The sequence below is a fragment of the Microtus pennsylvanicus genome, chromosome 4, assembly GCF_037038515.1.
Source record: "Microtus pennsylvanicus isolate mMicPen1 chromosome 4, mMicPen1.hap1, whole genome shotgun sequence".
Taxonomy (NCBI): Eukaryota; Metazoa; Chordata; class Mammalia; order Rodentia; family Cricetidae; genus Microtus; species Microtus pennsylvanicus.
The window spans coordinates 20,290,363-20,309,286 of record NC_134582.1 but is presented as its reverse complement, the minus strand read 5'-3'; the positions used below and the strand labels follow the sequence as shown (position 1 = coordinate 20,309,286).

Here is an 18,924-nt window from a genome sequence, read left to right as displayed (position 1 = left end):
GAAACATCATGCTTGTGGGTTTTCTGTGTTTGCTTTTAACACAGGGTCCTTCTATTATACTCTGATTGTCTTGCAACTTGCTGTGCAAACAAGACAAGGCTGGCCTCACTTCTGAACCTAACTCCAGAGCTAGGGTTATTGATCAACATCACTGCACCCATTCCCCTTGTTAGTTTATTGTGAAGTTCAGTTCATGTTGACTTCTTTAGAAAAGATACAAAAACTTAAACATTTTTCTTGCTTAACCCCTCTCCCTTTTTGGTGAAGGGTTTTACACTGTAGTCCAGGCTGACCTGAATCAGAACAAGAGTTCAGCCTGGGATTAGAGACCAGTGCTACCATGCCCAGTCCTGCTGCTATTTTAAATAATGGGTAGTTGATGCTTTTTGACTGGGTTTGGCAGCCTGTTGGTCCTGCCCTGTTTGTCTGTGTCTCTCTCATCTCTGTCATCTCTCTCTTGTCTCTGTAGTTAGTCATTCTGTCTATGATCTTTTTGTAGTCAGGGCTCCCACTCCTGCCTCTGTTCCTTCCTAGGCAGGTGCTTGCTTATCTTTTGATCCTATATTATATCTCTTAAATATTGATGGCCATGCCTGGATCCTGCTTCACTTGTAAATGTCAATTATGGATAAAAGTCAAATATTTTCTGAACTTTCCTGCCTCCTAATAACATGCATTTAAAAAGAGATTATTGTTGGATTGTATAATGTAAACCTTTTTGTTTTGTTTTTCAAGACAGGGTTTCTCTGTGTCTGTCCTGGAACTAGCTCTTGTAGACCAGGCTGGCCTCGAACTCACAGAGATCCACCTGCCTCTGCCTCCCGAGTGCTGGGATTAAAGGCATGTGCCACCACTGCCCAGCGTAAACCTTTTTTAAATTAAAAATAAATAATAAAGAGAGCTAGGCATGTTGGCAAATGCGTGCCATTCCAGAACGTTTAAAGCATTGTGGTGCCATAAGGTGTCTTTGAAATTCCGTGTTCCATGTGCCCTCTTTACTTGTTGTCGTTGGCCTCTGTTGCCCTAAACCTCTTCTGTCCCTTTTCTTTTCTTTTCTTTCTTTTTTTTTTTTTTTTTTTTGGTTTTTCGAGACAGGGTTTCTCTGTGGCTTTGGAGCCTGTCCTGGAACTAGCTCTGTAGACCAGGCTGGTCTCGAACTCACAGAGATCCGCCTGCCTCTGCCTCCTGAGTGCTGGGATGAAAGGCGTGCGCCACCACCTCCCGGCCCTCTTCTGTCCCTTTTCTTCTCTCTATTTTCCCTTGATTTCTGTGATACCCTTTAGACTGAGTCCCTGTCATGTCTGCTGCTAACTTAAAAACCATATTTTACTTTGTTTGCAGCCTATGAGGCTTTTCTCTTGCTTCACGTGGCTCTGGAACATCTGGGGCATTAGCGTGCTTTTCTTCACTTCTGTTTGTCTTGTTTTTTTTCTTGAGATAAAGAGTCTAGTCCTGTGTTTGGCGGGAAGATGTGTGTGGTCTATGATAAAATACACCCTTGGGCAGCATTTGGTTGGCACTGGAACAGGTGGAAACATTAGGCCCCAGTGCCAGATTCTAGCATCTGTCTAAAGTTATGCTTCCCCAGATGCGCTTGATCTCATCAGATGGCCATCCTCCCTAAGGCCAGGAACCTGGGGAGCTTGCAGAACTCTGACCAAGACCTCATCCCCCCACTTGGTTTGTAGTCACTAGCTTCTAGGGGAAGGTGGGACTAGAAATGATCTGTCCAGTGTTTTATCTTACAAACAGGGAACTGCAGACTTTAGGAGCATTAGGTGGGGCCTGGAAGAATTTCAGTATGCTTGGCTGACTCCTGTATTGAGATAGTGTCCCTGTTGGTAGACAGCCAATCTTTCTTGTTGTCCACTTAAACAGTGTTTCAGTTTCTATGTTGGTGACCACTGTGCCTTAAGACCGTAAACCTGAGAACACACCGCGATTTTCTAACGAAGCCTGCAAAGCCTTCTATGGTGTGTTCCGTAGAACACACACCCTCCGTGTGGTTTTCCAGGAGTTACTCCATGAGTCCATGTGTACCTCTAAGCCTAGAAGGGCAGAAGTGTCAGTCTGGCGTGGTGTACTGGAGGGCAGGCCCTGTCCGCAGATTTCTTTCCCAGGTGACTTGCATATGCACGACTAGGAGCATGTGTGTTGAGTCACATGCGAGACGTGTTCTCAGATGGTTCCCAAGAGCCGTGGTGAACATTCTTAAATGTTTTCCGTATGTGAGTCAAGAAGAAAGAGTCCATCATCAAATGGAGGTGTTACAAGTATTGCTGCGAGTCCCTGTGCAAAGATGGTGATCTGGGGTGGGGTGACCCAGTTCTGAAGATTTCCTATGGGATTAAGTCTTAGCAGGGAATGAGGTCATACTTAGAAATTTAGAAGCTTGGAGCCAGTTGTTGGAGATGCTGATTTTTTAGAAGCTTGTGTTGATGTAGTTTAAAGACCGAATACAAGCACAGCCAGGCTGTTTTCTAGCAGACAGAACAAACACAGGTGCTGACTTCCACCACCATCTGGGTCACCATGTGGCGCTAAATATTGACCACATCAGTGTGTGCCATGAGACCATGGGCCATGCCCTCTTCATGTGCCCCTCCTCCCTGTGTTGAGGGTATGTAGGTAGGTGTAGATCCCAAGACCTCTTCCCTTGGACAGATCTAGGGCAGGTGGGAACATCAGGCCCTAGTGTTAGTCCAGTACATGAACGTCCTTCCCCAGCCCAGGATCCCCAGGTTCTTGCTGTGTCCCTCATGGCCTGTTGGCCTTCCTGTATACATCCTTCCTCAAAACGTTAAAGATGCTCCAAACACTGACCATTTGTACATTAATCTTCTTTGTGATTTTTCCTATTGAACACACAAAATTAACTTTACTCTGTTGCAAGCCGAAGAGGCAAAGTACTTCCCAAAAGCCACGAGGAACCCCTGTGGGCTGAAATCCGCTCATTTCACCCTGTCCACACAGCGATGTCGCTCACGGTGTTGGGTGGTCTGTGCTAATGACAGTGTTGTTTCTCTGACAGATGTGTACATTGCAATGTTGTGTACTCTGATGTGGCCGCACTGAAGTCTCACATTCAAGGCTCTCACTGTGAAGTCTTCTACAAGTGCCCTATCTGTCCAATGGCGTTTAAGTCCGCCCCAAGTACCCACTCCCACGCCTACACGCAGCATCCTGGCATCAAGATAGGCGAACCAAAGTAAGTTACCCGTGGCTGAGTTTTACTCTGCCGCCGTAGTGTCATTGAGAGGAGGGTGTCATTGCAGTAAATAAAATGTAAGGTCTGAGCATGTGTCGGCCATGTTGGTTTTTGATGTGTGACGTTCTGCTCATTGCTCACCAAGTCATTCTACTTTTTCTAGCTAAAGTCTTTGTCCCAAAATGTCACCTGTTATTCATGCACTTAGCATCCATTTCTGTTCAACAAATGAATACCTACCCATTTTATCCTTAAGATGGTTTTTACCAAGTAAGTTTTAGGAAATTTGTAAACTATAAACCAGAAAACCCAGACAATGTTGTGTCCCATGTTACCATTATTTGTTTATTGTAGGGTTCACTTCCCCAGCAGTGTTCAAAAGGCCAAGTCAGCTTGAGACACTAGTTACTGAATTGAACTTCATAGCTAGGACAAGTCTTGATTAGGGGAAGTAAATTTAGTTTTGCTTCATGCTGTTCTTGCTTTAGGACTGGTGAACAGGTAGGGCTACCTGCCTGTCTGCCACAGGGGTCAGTCAGCAGCAGGGAGGGGGAATGTGGGCGCAGGGGCAGGTCAGAGTTCCTACAGCTGCCAGTTGTGAAGTTGACTGTTTCCTGTCTCAGCCTCTCCTGTAAGTGCCGGTCATGCTTGTGCCCCAGGGTCTGAGTGAGATTCGAAATGGTGATGTGACTGAAATGTGTGCCCCAGGAGCCTGTTTGGGGGTGGAGCATGGTTTCTGTATTCGCTCACTCCCTCTTTGTGTGTACACAGTGTGCCTGGTGGTGGTCATTATGGCCTCGTGAAATGTAATGATTATGGAGGTCAAGTTGGCTATCCCAGTATTCTGATGAGAGAGAGAGAGAGAGAGAGAGAGAGAGAGAGAGAGAGAGAGAGAGAGAGAGAGGGAGAGAGAGTAAAACTCCATTATTAAAGATCCATAAGGGAAAGAGATGTCAATATGCAGTATAATACCCACACTTCTTTATGTCTAGGGTTTTTTTTTTGATTGAGTATATACAAATGACTGTTTACTAAAGCAGTGTTAAAATCTATTCCAATAGGTCTTCTCCCTGATGTTTTGTGCATTGACTTAAAGGGAGGCTAATTACAATTAGAGGATTCGAATTCCAGTGATGTCCCCACACAGAGACAGGGATTAGTGAGATTAATGCATGTGTCTCCAGCGCTCGTGATGGGAAATTTGTGCATACTAATAGCCTTTGTTTGCCTTGTGATGAATATAGCCACTTGATTCTTCACTCAAATAAGTCACATATTCTGTCTGACAGTAATTGTAAAACTGGAAATCGAGGATAGTAGATTATTAAGACAAGTTAAGACAGTGTTGTCAAGTTTGAGTACAGTGGTCTAGAGTTCTCATAGCTTCACCTACAGGACACACTTTATAGGTGCAGTAGCCATGCGCCCTTTATCTACTATTTATAATTTCTGTAACTTTCACTAACCAAGATCAGCTGTGAACTGAAATTATTAAATGGAAATTCCAGAAGTAAACAATCTGTGGGTCTAGATTATACACTGTGTCCCAGGATTTCTTTATCACACCTGCATCTCTTTGTCCAGTGTGTCTACTGTATCCACTGCCTGCCCACTAGACAGTTAGCTCGGCTGTCTAACTGATGATGGTTGTGACATTGCACAAAGTCTTGTGTGCAGGTAGCCCTGAGTGCACATCATAATGGCCCCAAAGTGGAAGTGTAATGGTGCCAGCCCTTCCTAGAGAGGAAAGTGCCTCCTTTAAGTACAGAAGTGAAAGTTCTAGACCTTAGTAAAGAAACAGGAAACAGTCGTATGCTAAAATCCATGCTCTACCCGTGAGACAGTGAAGGAGAAAAGTGAAGTCATTGCTAATCATCTGTCAACCCCAACAAGGAGAAGTGACAAGCACGCCTCAGTGCTGTTGAGACTGCAAAGGTATCAAATTAGAGTGTTCAGTGTTTTTTGTGTGGCTTCCAGACCCCACTGGGGGGCCTTAGGATGGATCCCCCCTCTAGATAAGAGGGAAGTTGCATAGGAAAACATAGCTCTGATTTTTTTCCCCATCCCCTCTTACACAGGATTCAACTGTGTAGGCCAGGCTGACTTGCAGCTCTCCGCCCTCCCACCTCAGCCTCTGGAGCGCGGGGATTAGAGGCACGCGAGACCACTCCTAGCTTTATTCTTCTGTCTTCTTTCTCTTTTACTGTCAGGGTTCTTTAATAAGCAAATACCTAAACCCAGGCACAAGCCACTGTGTTTTACACTGTAAAATGGAAGCCAGAAGCCCCAGACCAGTGCAGCTCTGTTTGAGCAGCATTACCTTGGTGCTCGTCCGGTCTTCAGTCCTCAGCTTTTGGCTGAGTCCAGCCCTGCCTGAACCCTCGCTTTGCAGGGCGTGCTACTTCAACTCTGTGGGGTTTCAGGCCTGTGGTGCTTACTGTGCCTGCGATAGTGCCCCTCGCACCACCTTACCCTTCCAAGCTACTGTAAAACTTCTTATCCTGTGGCCAATTTGGGGTCATCTTGGAATTAACTAAAAAGAAGCCGATTTTTCTTGAGTCAGAACCTTCTGGTGCTGACCCCGGCAGCAGTGTTTGGATGGCCGTGGTTATACAAGCAGCTCAAATTACCCAAGTGACTGTCAATGTCCACCTTACTCCCATTTTCTATCCTGAGTATGTAGACATCTGAGCATATACCGAAAGTCCTACAGTTTTGACACTTCAGTTTGCAAAGCACCAGGCAAGCTGTAACATGTTTGTTGCGCCCCACATACCGCTGTAAGCACTGTTTGCTGTTTCTCTTCTTGTTTTCCAGGATGGGAGCGGACATATTTCCACTGCTGTCTTAAAGGGCACTTTTGAACTCTTAATAATTGCTGGGTAATTTATTTCATTTTAAACACATGACAGTTCCCAAGTTAAGAGCTATATAAGAGACAGATTTGGAACAAGCCCCCGAGAAGTAAGGCCTATAGTATTACACTATTAGCATGGAAGGGGACCCCCTAGGTCCCGGGAAAGAGAACTCAGCACCAGAATTTATTTATTTATTTATGACATCAAGCAAATGACCTCAGGTCTGTGACTCTTACTGTGCCATGTGGGACCAGGAGGTAGTGTCAGTTTACCTCGGCAGGGCTACGAGAACCAGCCACATTGTGGAGATGAGTGCTTCATGTGCCTGTGCTGTTTAATCAGCTGCTCACATCGGAATCTCAGGGCTTAGAGCTCCAACTTAATTGTTTTTGTATCCTACACGTGTACAGCAGTGTCCAAGGAGCTGGCTGGGCCTGTTGTCCGCTTCGATATCCTCCTACCCAAAATGGTCTGGCTGTCCAGTCCCTCATGTTTCCCAGCTCCAAATTATCCCCACCCCAACATACACTGTGGACTTGAGGGCCCCCGCGTGCTGCTCTCTGCCTTTTTCCCTCCCACCCCCAGTTTGGGAAGCCTCCCCATTTCTCCCATAGTAGACTGTTTTCTCTCAGGCTTTCCCACTGTCACTGCGAAGTTTGCTTCGTGTTCATAATTTGTTCTGCTCATGATTTGTGGTAACTTTGTCATTTGCTGTTTCTAGTTTTTAGCAGCTACTTAGTAGTTACTGCTACTTTTAATGGTTCTTGCCCCACAAAAATGTTGGCAGCGTGTACTGAGAACTCATGGGTGCCTTCGCTCAGAGTCCTGGTTGCTGGCATTTTTACACGACCTGGTCCAGCTCATAACCACTCTCCTCATCCTTGGAGTAACAGGACATTATGACCTGTTACCTCAGCGTGTCCCTTTACAAAAGCACACTCGTAAAAGTCATGAGTGAACAGCCCCTGTTCAGGCCAGTGCTTCTCACCTTGCCAGCCAGTTCACAGATTGGATTTTGGATTAAGATTGTTCCAGCTGCCTAGACACCTGCCCCTCACAAAAAAAAAAAAAAAGAAAGAAAGAAAGAAAGAAAGAAAGAAAGAAAGAAAAGAAAAAAGGAAAAGAAGAAAAAGCAGCTTTTCTTTTCTTTCTGGAATGGCCTTCCCCATCTGTTCTTGGTTTCTCGGACTCAGCCCAGAACCTGCTCTCACCCGGAATCCTGCAGCATGAGACTGCGCATCTTCTCTGTGGGCCACACTGGGACTCAGCCAGTAGTCAGTCACCTTTCTCAATAGTGGTACTGTCGGCTTCCCTTGAGCCTGGTTGGTTGTGCCGTATTTCTCACGTCTTTCCCCTTTACGTTCCTTAGTGCTTTTGTTTTGCTTTTTGAGATGAGGTTTTGCTGTGTAGTCAGGATAGCCTAGAACGCACCGCCTCTCTGCCTTTGGAGGGATTATAGAAGCTTATCAGTGCTTTTGGCTCCTCATAACATATCAACAGCTTGTTCCTCAGCTTCCTCAACAGATGCAAAGTAGCTCTATCATCTTTGGCTTCATATCTTTCCCCAAGAGAATGTACCATGAAGAAAATGAGAGCCATACCTGTTTTTTTCTAAGATTTATTTTTAATCGTGTGTGTGTGTGTGTGTGTGTGTGTGTGTGTGTGTGTAATGTCTATTCACATGTGTGTGTATACATGCATTACCAGAGGGGTTGAATCTTCCTGGAGCCGGAGTTAGGAGCAGCTGTGAGCTGCTTGATGTGGGTGCTAGGAACTCTAGTCCTTTAGAAGAACAGTGCAGACTCTTAATAACTGAGCCATCTCTCTGGTCCCGTGCCTGGTTTTATGAAGTTCTGAGAAACAGAATCCTAAGTGAATAGTCAGTCCAACTAGTAAATCTCAGTGCTTCTCTTAAAACTCTTCTCCCTGCCCCCCTCATTTTTTTGGGGGAACTCGCTTTACAGACCAGTCTGGCCTTGAACTCACATTTTTATTTAAACTAATTTTTTAAGTGGACATACAAAGTGACAGGTCTCATTATGGCATTTCCATATAGACAGTATTATGAGGCTGTTCTTTTTAAAGGATTTAGTTTTAATTTTTAATTTTGTGTGTGTGTGTGTATGTGTATTCATGTATGTGAGTGCAGGAAGCCAGAGATCCCCTGGAGCTAGGCTTAACAGGCAGTAGTGAGCTGCCTGACACTAGACCATGCTGAAACCAAGCTTGGGTCTTCTGCAAGTGTGTTACATACTCTGAACTGCTTAGCCATCCCTGCAACCCAGACACTATTCTTTTGTCAAATGACTGTGTTTTGATTATGGGAAACCCGTAAGATAAAGATAAACAGAATAATAGAGCATGCGCATACTACCCATCCCTAGAGGCAATGATAATTTTATACTTTCCTCTGCCTGTTAAGAAATGTGATCATGGGCTAGAGGGATGGCTCTGTGGTTACAAATTTCTCTTGTTCTTCCAGAGGACCTGGGTTCAGTTCCTAGTACTCATGTTTCAGAGGCTCCCAACTGCCTGTAAGTCCAGCTCCCAGGAATCCAAACACCCTCTTCCGATCTCCAAGGACACTTGCATATGTGTGGCATATATGTATGGCACACACACACACACACACACACACACACACACACACACACACACACACACACAAAGTCACTAATAAAAAAGAAATGTGCCCACATCATAATATACTGCCTTGTTTGAATTTTCCTGAAAATCTTTGTCTTTTAAAGATATGCTTACGAAGTTGCTCTGTGTGATTGTGTGATGCTTTATTCCACTGCACATTGAGACTTCGCATGTAAGCAGTTTCAAACAGTGAGGAAGTGAGCATCCTTGGATACCTGCTGCTGTGATGTGAGACATCACAGGGACCAGCGCTCGGCAATGAGCTGGATCTTTCTCCCCATCTTCAATTGAAGGTGAAATTTGGCAAGACCTTGGAAAAACATGTGGTCTTCTAGTTATATTAGAAAGTCTTCAATGAGAGTTAAGCTAATTAATTAATTATTTAGAGAAAGTCTTGCTAGTTTAGCCCTGACCAGGATGATATTTGCAGTATGCTGGGCTGCCCTCATCTTCCCAAGTGCTGGGATTACAGACGTACACCACCATGCTGGGCTAAATTACAGTTGTTTTGTTTTTGTTTTTGTTTTTTTTTTGACACCATTGCCCAGTGGAGTTTGCAGCCATATGAGGGGCTATCTTAGGAACACACCCAGAAAATACAGATAGGTTCATGGGGCTTTTTTTTTTTTGCCAGCTTTGCTGAACAGTTTTTTTTAGTTAAATTTCTTTTCCCCTCTGACCTTTCTCTTTAGCCAGTTTGCCTTCTTTCCTCAGCAACTCACGAGTCTCTTTGAGCCTGTTCCGCAGTTCTTCAAAGGGGGCAGGTTCCGTAGGCCCTCCTTGAGGACTAGGGTGACCTAGGGACAGTTCCTAAGGAAGGGACCACTGCTGTGTCCCAGCTGCATACAAGGGGAGTGTTGCATACAGTGCCACCAAACACCCACCCCCAAGCTTCAGGCGAGGTCTAAGCGAGCGGAAGAGGTTTGTTGGGAATATTAATTTAAGGAGGTGGCTTTAGATTAGCATTTGGTATGAAAATAGTGTCTAGTGTACCGGCACTGAAAGCTATTTTTAGGAAGCATCAGGTCCTCCTGTGCTGTGTGTTTTCGTCTTTTTATCTCTGTAATTGTTTACTGGTGTACAGTTTTCTGTGTGAGAATTGGTATAGAAAGGTTGATGTTCAAGTGTGAAATTGATGATTTTAAATGTAAACTCGGGGCAGGTTGTCCAGATATTAGAGCTTGGGTGTCTTTAGTTCATTAATCAAATTTCTTTTTTTAGTTAGGGCACCACCATTGAGTCATACTGTTTTGTTTGACCTTACAAAAAAATTGCCCCCACATCCTTTTTCAGGTTAGAAGGTTACTGTTTGGTTGTATTGCCTTTTCAATCCTTGTTTAAAAGAGGGGAAAGAGGGTGGGAAGGAGAGAAATTGTGATTGTTTCTTGCTGTGTGTATCAGTTCTGGGAGATTTCGTACAAAAGCCTTGTGAGGTAGAAAATGGTCAGCTATTGAGATCTCTAAACAAATGTCGCTGAATGTGTCTTAGTCAGAATTGAAGACTTATCTGCAATTGAGAGATGCCAGTTGTCTTGAAAAGTTTGTATCACAGCTAAAATGTTCTTTGTGTTCTTTCAATGGCTTCTACCTCCCGAGTTCTTTAGATGCTAAGTCGTAGCTCCTTTGAGACAAGGCTGACTGACTGTATCTCGCTGCGCTTCTTCTGTTCTAGAGTAATCTATAAGTGTTCCATGTGCGACACTGTGTTCACCCTGCAGACCTTGCTGTATCGCCACTTTGACCAGCACATTGAAAACCAGAAGGTGTCTGTTTTCAAGTGTCCAGACTGTTCTCTTTTATATGCACAGAAGCAACTTATGATGGACCATATCAAGGTGTGTGTGCGCGTCTCTCCTCCGTCTAAGTGAACTGCAGATACATGCATGGTCGTAGGGCCCTGGCTGAACTGCAGGTTTCTGTAAAGCATGCTGCTACTTAGGGAAAGAGGTAGACATCGGCCCAGGACACAGGCTGTCCTTATGCACAGATAGCTTTGGGGTGCCATGTGTCCAGGAGCCCTGCCTCCCAAAGACACTGAGAAGGAGCTGGTGTGCATGCTCTGGTTTAAAAGAATAATGAGGTTATTAGGGCTCTTTTCGTTTACATGAAAATGAAAGTTTGAGTTTTCTTTAAAGAAATAAGGTTTATTTTTGTTTTAACCATGTGTATTTGTCAGTGTGCGGGTGTATGCATGTGAGTGCCCGTGGAGACCAGACTTCAGATTCTCCTGGATCTAGAACAGGCAGTTGTAAATGGTGTGGGGTGGGTGCTGGGAATTGAACTCGGGTCTTCCGCAAGTGCATTATGTGCTCTTGACAGCTTCTGTAGTGTTCTGCTTTTAGAACTCTGTCATATGGAACTAGGAAACAGGACTTTTGATGAGTCTTGTTAATTTATACAAATATTAGTGCATTCAGAAAAATGGAGGTTTCCCCCTTGAAATCATATACGCACTTAAATTTGCATTGTATTTGATTTAGTCTTTTATATTTTTCACTCTATAAAAAATAACATGTAGTTTGGTCATGATGGCACACACTTTGAATTGGTAGCAGAGGCAGGTGGAAGATCCCTGTGAGTTCAATGCCAGCCTCGTCTATGTGGCAAGTTCCAGACTAGCCAGGGCTGCACAGTTTTCTCCCCCACCCCCAATTTTATGTTATGTGTACGTGTGTTTTGTCTGCATGTATGTATGGGCACTATATTGCATGTCTGGTGCCCTCTGAGGTCAGAAGAGGGTATCAGTTCCCTTGAAACTGGAGTTATGGATGGTTGTGAGTCACCATGTAGGTGCTAGGAACCAAATCCAGGTCCTCTGAAAGAAAGTAAGTATTAAGTGCTCTTAGGCACTGAGCTGCTGGCTTTAAATACTTAGGGCAGATTGGGTGTTGGACCTGGTGTGGGTGTTAGTGTAAGTGCCTTGTTTGGATGCTCGTCTCCACGCCCCTAAAGAGGCAACATGCTCCATTTTCAGTCTCAAGGCTGGTAATTAATTTCAGCTTTCTTTCTTTTTCCTTCCTTTCTCCCCCGCCTCCCTCTTAATAGATAGGGTCTTACGATGATACTCTAGCTTGCCTAGAATTTACTACATAAACCAAGCTGACCTTGATTTTCCAGAAATCTCCTGCTTCAGCCTCCCAAGTAATGGGATTAGAGGCTGGTGCCCTCCTGCTCAGTTCTAGCTTCTCTCTTCCCCCCTGCGAACAGGAGGGAGGCAGGGAGGGGCGAGTTGCCTCTCCAAGGCTTCTGAGATTTGCTTTCTGGAACTTAAGCGTGGCTTGAGGAAGTGGTGTGTGGGTGGGATAGGGGAGTCTTCTTGTAATAGTGAATGTGGATAAATGTAGGCCCCAAAGAATAGAGATTGAGGAAGAATGGTCTAATCCCGTGACCATGGAGAGAGATTGTTGTAGTTATCTGGACCCTTCCCAGCCTATGTGATGGGAAAACAGTGGGGCTGTTTTGGTTTCATGTACATGCTAGCTAGCGTCCTAAACTCCCGTTACATTATGCTTGGTAGGAAAGAATAGAAATACAGTGCTTTAAGACATCTTTATGTTTAAAATGATGCGGCTCTTACTTGCTCCATATTTATCTTGCCTGGAGGAGAACTGGAGTAGGGGTGTTGGGAAGGGTGGCTCTCCCTGCTCCCCCCACTCTCTGTAACACACACACACACACACACTCTCTCTCTCTCACACACACACTCTCTCTCTCTCACACACACACTCTCTCTCTCTCACACATACTCTCTCTCTCACACACACACACACTCTCTCTCACACACACACTCTCTCTCTCTCTCACACACACTCTCACACACACACACACTCTCACACACACATACACACACACACACACTCTCACACACACACTCTCTCTCTCACACACACTCTCTCTCTCTCACACACACACACACACTCTCTCTCTCTCACACACACACTCTCTCACACACACACACACACTCTCTCACACACATACACACACACACTCTCTCTCTCACACACACATACACACACACACACACACACATACACATACAGTGTCTCTCTCACACTCACTCTTCCGCTGTCTTCTCTTTCTGCCTGTCTTTCAAGTGACCCTTTCTTACCTGATTCACACCATGTCCCTGTTCTCCCAGGATACGTCTATATTTACTTGGTAGGTCCTTACCCTCCATGTTGACATTCACTTTCAGCTGAACCTTTTAACTTATAGTCATCTAGGTTAGCTGTTGTTGCAAGAGCCAAAGGAAAGTCATTTCTGAATGAATTAAGTTGTATTAGTATTTTAAAAAGATGTTTCTGGTGATCAAATGTAGGACCTTGCATATGCTAGACGTATTTGTATTTCTTTCATTAAAGATAGTTGATTTTTGTTTTACTTACAGTGTATAGACAAATACACAATAAATAACTTAGAAACTTTCATTTCAGCACAGTGCTCTTCTTGTCTTGGTAGAATCCCCACTTCTTGGTGATTTCTGTCCCCAGGGTTATTTTACGGAGGAGAAATGCGTCCCTGCCCTGTCTTCCATTTGTCTTGAAGTTTATGGAAAGTTTAAGACTTGAGAATTTGTCCCTTATTTTTAAAATGGTTAGACGTGTTTCTTTTTTCTTAAAAAAAAAAAAATAAGCCCAGGGGCTGGAGAGAGAGTGCAGTTGTTAAAATGGAGGGAAGACTCCTGGGATTGACCTCTGGTCTTCACATGGACACGTGTGAAACACACACACACACACACACACACACGTATAAACAGGTAAGTTGTGTACTGAGGCACAGACTAGCTGCCTTCTGGGCACACAGAAGTCTGGCATGTACTTGGAGAAAAGCAGGTGTGACTTTAGGAAACTGTCTGCCCTGCTCAGAGGCTACCACACCACTCTCTTTTCCTCCTGGGAAGGACAGGGGGCAAGAAGGCCACTAATACTGAACTGCGTAGCCAAGCCCTTTCTTAAGAAAGCATCCTGGGGAGTTAGAATATCTTCCTTGACCACTCAGGAGGAATTTGGGGCCAAGCCTTCCACAGAGCTGGTCTGGTGACAACAGGGACCTAGGTCTCAGAACTCCTGAGGGACAGCTCCTGTGAATGTACTCCTGTAGGCACAGAACTTGTGAGACAAACTCCCTTCTTATCAGGAGAGAAGGCCCCATTCACAAATAACTGTGTCTTGAGACAGACTTGTTGCCTTAGGATACAGACAACAAGAAACAAAAGTCTTTAGAATCAGTTGCATCAGTTGAGTCTGGTGGTACTGCGCGTAGCCTCAGCTACCGGAGTCGCAAGTTCAGCATTTGCCTGAGCTAAATAGTGAGTACAAGGCCAGCCTGGGCAATTTGGTGAGACTGCCTCAAAATAAAAAGTAGAAAGGTGCATATCTCAGTACGGAGCACTTGCCTGGAATGCATACAGCCCTAGACGCAATGCTTAGGACTGCAAAGGGGTAAAAAGGAATCAAATTGTACTGATTTTATCCTACCACATCTGAAGTCCTGTGAGTTCAGGATGGCTGTTTGTGGGCTGTTAATGATAATAAACAGCTACCCAATTTGAAAAGGCTTTTTGAGTACCTACTGGGTACACATGTAGAGGCAGGAACGGGTGGTTGAGAGGTGGAAATTACCCCAAATCCTGACAGTGCCTGTACCTAAAGGCTACAGGTATTCCAAGAATGTGAGAAGCAGCATGGCTTGCTGGATCATGGGCCTTGGATACTCTTTTGCACGCGAGACTACTTAATACAGTTCTGTAAGTGGGAAGGTGAAGCCATCTCCAGAGGACTTGCTCTTGGCTGGGGGATGGGGGTTAACTAACATGTTCCAGTACAGGGTCCTATCTTCAGAGAGTGCTAAAATGGCACTGATGGATAGGCCTTGATATGATCAATGAGATGGCTCAGTGGGTAAAGGCCCCTGACAACCTGAGTTTGATTTCCAGGACTATCCTGAATTCCATATGGTGGAATGAGATGCTTAACTCCCAATAGATTCACAACTTCCATATGTGGTGTGTGGCATGTGCTCCCACACACATAAACACATGGCACACAAAATAAACAAAAAGTTGAAACTGAAACATAGCTTAGAGCAGTCATTAAAGTTAATTTATTATGTTTCTTTATGGGACTGGAGAGATCACTCAGTGGGTAAAGGTACCCTCTGCCATCCCGATGGCCCAAGTCTCGTCCCAGGACCTACACAGTAGAAGGAGAGAACCAGTTCCTTCAAGTTGTCCTCTGATCTCCACACATGTGCCTTGACATGTGAGCCCTCTCATCAAGTAAAGAAAGTTAATTCTCCTTTATCCCCCCTTCCCTGCCTCATTTTTGTTGTTGTTTTGTTTTGTTTTTTTGAGACAGGGTCTCAATACCACCCTGGCTTGCTTAGAACTGTCTACGTAGACCAGGGTGGCCTCGAATTCACAGACATCTGCATGCCTCTACCTCTTGAGTGCTGGGTTTAAAGGTGTGCACCGCTACACGTCGTGGCTCCATTGTTTTTAATTCATCTTGATTTATTTAAATTTTTTTGTGATAAGAATTACTCTGTAGCCCAGGCTGGCCCAGAACTTGCTGTGTAGAGATCTTTCTGCCTCTGCCTCCTGAGTGCTGGCGTTATAGGTGTGTGCCACCATGTCTGACTGCCCTTTATGCTTTTAAAAATGTGTACTTTTAGTTTGGGAAATATTTTGTGAATAATTGTCATTCTGTCAAATTGGTGTGACTTATGATAGGCGTTTCTTTTCTTTTTATAATGCAGTCTATGCATGGAACATTGAAAAGTATTGAAGGGCCTCCAAACTTGGGTATAAACTTGCCTTTGAGCATTAAGCCTGCAACTCAGAATTCAACAAACCACAGCAGAGAGGATGCCAAGGCTATGAATGGGAAAGAGAAATTGGAAAAGAAGTCTCCATCTCCTGCAAAGAAATCCACAGAATCGAAGAAGACAGCCAGTCTCGGGTGGACGTGTTGGGAGTGTGACCGTCTGTTCACACAGAGGGATGTGTATCTCTCTCACATGAGGAAGGAACATGGGAAGGTCAGTGAGCGTGACATCCATGCTCCAGCACCAGGAGGAGCGTCTGTGCTGGCCATCTCTGACATTCAGCTTGTGGCTCTGTCAGGGTTAGGATTAGTGTGACCTCTTTGTCTGTATGCCTCTCTTTCTGTATATGTGGAATGGGACGTTCCCAAACCCTCCCAATCCCAACTGCACACACAACAGTAGGCATAGCTTGTCCATCATGCCTGTTGATAGCTGAGGTTACTGCAGGTGAAGCTAAGGCAGGCGTCAGAGTGTGCCGTTTAGTCTGTGCCCAGCAAGGAGGAGAGGGGGTGGAGAGGCTGCAGTGACGCCGAGTGCTGCCGGTGGCCTTGTACTTCACCTGTCCTTCCTTGAGTTTATAGTACAAGATGAGCCTCATCCCTTAGGAAACTCTGCAGTTCAACTCCTGAAGAGAGTCACCAGATGATGGTACTCTGTCTCTTTTATGATTTATTTGTTTTTACTTTATGAGTGTTTGCCTGCATGTATGTGCAACTGTGTGCGCAGTGTTTACAGAGGCCATAAGAGGGTGCCAGATCCTCTGTTGTGTGCTGTGGGTGCTGGGTATTGAACTGAGGTTCTGTGAGAGCAGTCAGCTCTGACTGCGGAGCCATCTCTTCAGCCCATAGTCTCTTTTAAAAATAATTAATGTACATTTTTAACTGGTATGGATTTTTTAAAACCACCCAAAAGGGCCAGTGAGATGGCTCAAGTCTGGTGACCTAAGTTCAGTCCCCAGGACCCACATAGTAGGAGAGAACAGACTCCTGCAAGTTGCCTTTTGACTGCCACACTTGTGGACACTGCATGTGCACACACATACATAGAACAAATAAATGTAAAAATAAAAAACAAACCTCACTTAACGATTAGACTTAATAGCATAAGCAGAATTATTTTTTATATCACCTATTACTCTATTGAATATCATGTTAGGCAGTATTCACATTTTCTGATTGGTTGGGGATCCAGAAAGAATTCTTATAATATTATTTAGTTGTTGTATAATTTCATAGCAGAATTCTCTCAATTTTAATTTTGAATGTACTATTGGATTATTGTGAAAATTACATTTTTTTTTGAGACTGGATTTCTCTGTGTAGTCCTGTCTGTCCTGGAATTTGCTCTGTAGACCAGGGCATTGAGCTCACAGAGATCCTCAAACTCACAGAGATCCTCCTGCCTTTTGCCTCCCCTCCCAAGAGCTGGGATTAAAGGCATGCGCCTCCACTGCTGGGTAAAAATGAAGTGTTTAACGTATTGGTAGGTTATCTCTATCGTTACTGGATTTGACATCTTTGTGTGTGCATGTCTCCCGTGAGCGAGTGAGGCTTTGATGTAGCAGTCAGAGGAAACGTTGCGTGTTGGTCTTTTCCTTCCCCCTTGTTTGAGATAGTCTCTTGTTCACACATCATGCTCTCTGGCCCATGAGCTTCCAGTTCTCCTGTCCCTGCCTCCATCCCAGCCCACTGTAGAAGGGCCGGTGTATGCTCTCCTAGGTGGAGCTCTCCCTGGGTTCTGGGTGTCCAGACTCGGCTCCCAGTACTTGTTGGCAGGTGCTCTACCCACCGAGCCATCTCCCCAGCCTCAGGTTGAAATCTCTGGATAAGAATAAGAATATGGGTATTTCATTATTTTTATATCACATCATGAGGAATATAGCTTGTCTCACTTTTGATGATTCTAAAACTGATCTGTGGGTTCAAAAAAGCACAATATTTTAAAAGATAAAATATCGTCTTATTGCTTTAATCTTTATCTTCTTTGTTCTTGGAGAACTGTATAAAAATGTGAAGGAACTGATTAGCAACTAGTTTATACTGGACTTTGGGGAAGTTATTTATATGGGATATTAGTCACATTTATTAATCAGTCTTGATTATTTATACTATTTATTTGAGCCACTCATGAAGCAAATATTTTACTTTTTGACCACCCAAATGCTGTAAATTCTTTACCTATCCAGGGATTCCAAGTTATACAGCAGCGTTTTTATTGCATTCGCTTTAGTACGTTGTCTCTTTAGATAAAACAAGTGTTCCTTGTGGGATGTGTGTGATTTCATCTAGGCATCGTGCGATCTCATGTATTATTCTTCTCACTGGCAGCAGGGAACATGCTCTTTCTTTTTTCCCCCTGAGAACATTTTCAAAAGTGAGATTGGACTGTGTCTCTTCTTTCATAAAACATTGTGTTCCCATCACTCTTGAGAGTCAAGTCTTCGTACATTGCCTTCCTGGGTCTGCTCCTTCCGCAGCCCTGTTGTGTCTTCAGAAATTGCACCCTGAGCAAAGAAATCCTTTCAATGTTCTGAACACTGATGATTTGTTTCTGGACCTCCTCAGGTGACAGTCTAGCAGTGTGAGGGACCACACTACTCTTGGGGGCTAACCGCTCATCCTTTAGGGCTCAGCTGAGCTCCTCATCTAGAAGTTCCTTCTCAGTCCCCTAGTCCCAAATGATTCCTCTTGAATGCTTCTGTGGCAGCCCTTCCTTCTTTCTCCCACCAAACGTCCTTCATCCCCCATTGCATCTGTGGGCACTCTGGTACCTGCTGCTTAGTGGGTTGAAATATTTCTTACGTTAGTGAGTGTGAGTAAGGTCTGACTGGGCAGGCACATCACCCCTTTTAGACTTAACTTTCTCTTTGATTTATACTCTTGTGACCTCCAGTGTCCTGTGTTGTAGGGACCTAGCAGAAGTTGTGTGTGAGGTGATAAGCACCGTTCAGTGATTATAGGCTAGGGTGAGTCGAGGCTCTGAAATACGCTGCTCTTCTGTGGGAATAGGCGGTTTGGAAAGGCTTCCTGTTGCCCCTGTCTGGCCAGAAGCACCCCAGTTTGCTAGTTTACCTGGCGCAGTGCCACTGTTCATTGGAAGTACCTGCCAAAGTGAAGGTATACTTGTCTCCAAGACTACAGTTAGGACTGGAGGAAAATACATGCATGTGTTGGGTAAGGTCTCAGTAACTGCGCAGCAGAGCTGGCCCGCTGCAGTACAGTCACACGCGCTGACAGAATGGTTGGTTATTTTAAGGTTTGGGGAAAAGATCTGAGTTAGGGGTATCCTCAGCTGGTATAAATTAGGATTTTTATGTTACAATAATCTACTGCCGTGTGTGTGTGTGTGTGTGTGTGTGTGTGTGTGTGTGTGTGTGTATGTATGTAT

At 44.6% G+C, this 18,924-nt stretch overlaps 1 protein-coding gene across 8 annotated transcripts in view; it reads left to right on the top strand.

Moving 5' to 3' along the window:
- Znf532 (zinc finger protein 532) overlaps window positions 1–18,924 on the top strand; it is a 98,214-nt gene that overhangs the window by 57,010 nt on the left and 22,280 nt on the right. For 7 of the 8 annotated variants that reach the window (XM_075968453.1, XM_075968452.1, XM_075968456.1 and 4 more), the window contains 3 exons: window positions 3,032–3,208; window positions 10,385–10,547; window positions 15,469–15,750. The exons of the other annotated variant lie outside the window; for it this stretch is intronic. In XM_075968453.1, the coding sequence (XP_075824568.1) occupies window positions 3,032–3,208; window positions 10,385–10,547; window positions 15,469–15,750 (622 nt within the window). The remainder of the gene's footprint in view (window positions 1–3,031; window positions 3,209–10,384; window positions 10,548–15,468; window positions 15,751–18,924) is intronic. 8 annotated transcript variants of the gene reach the window in all.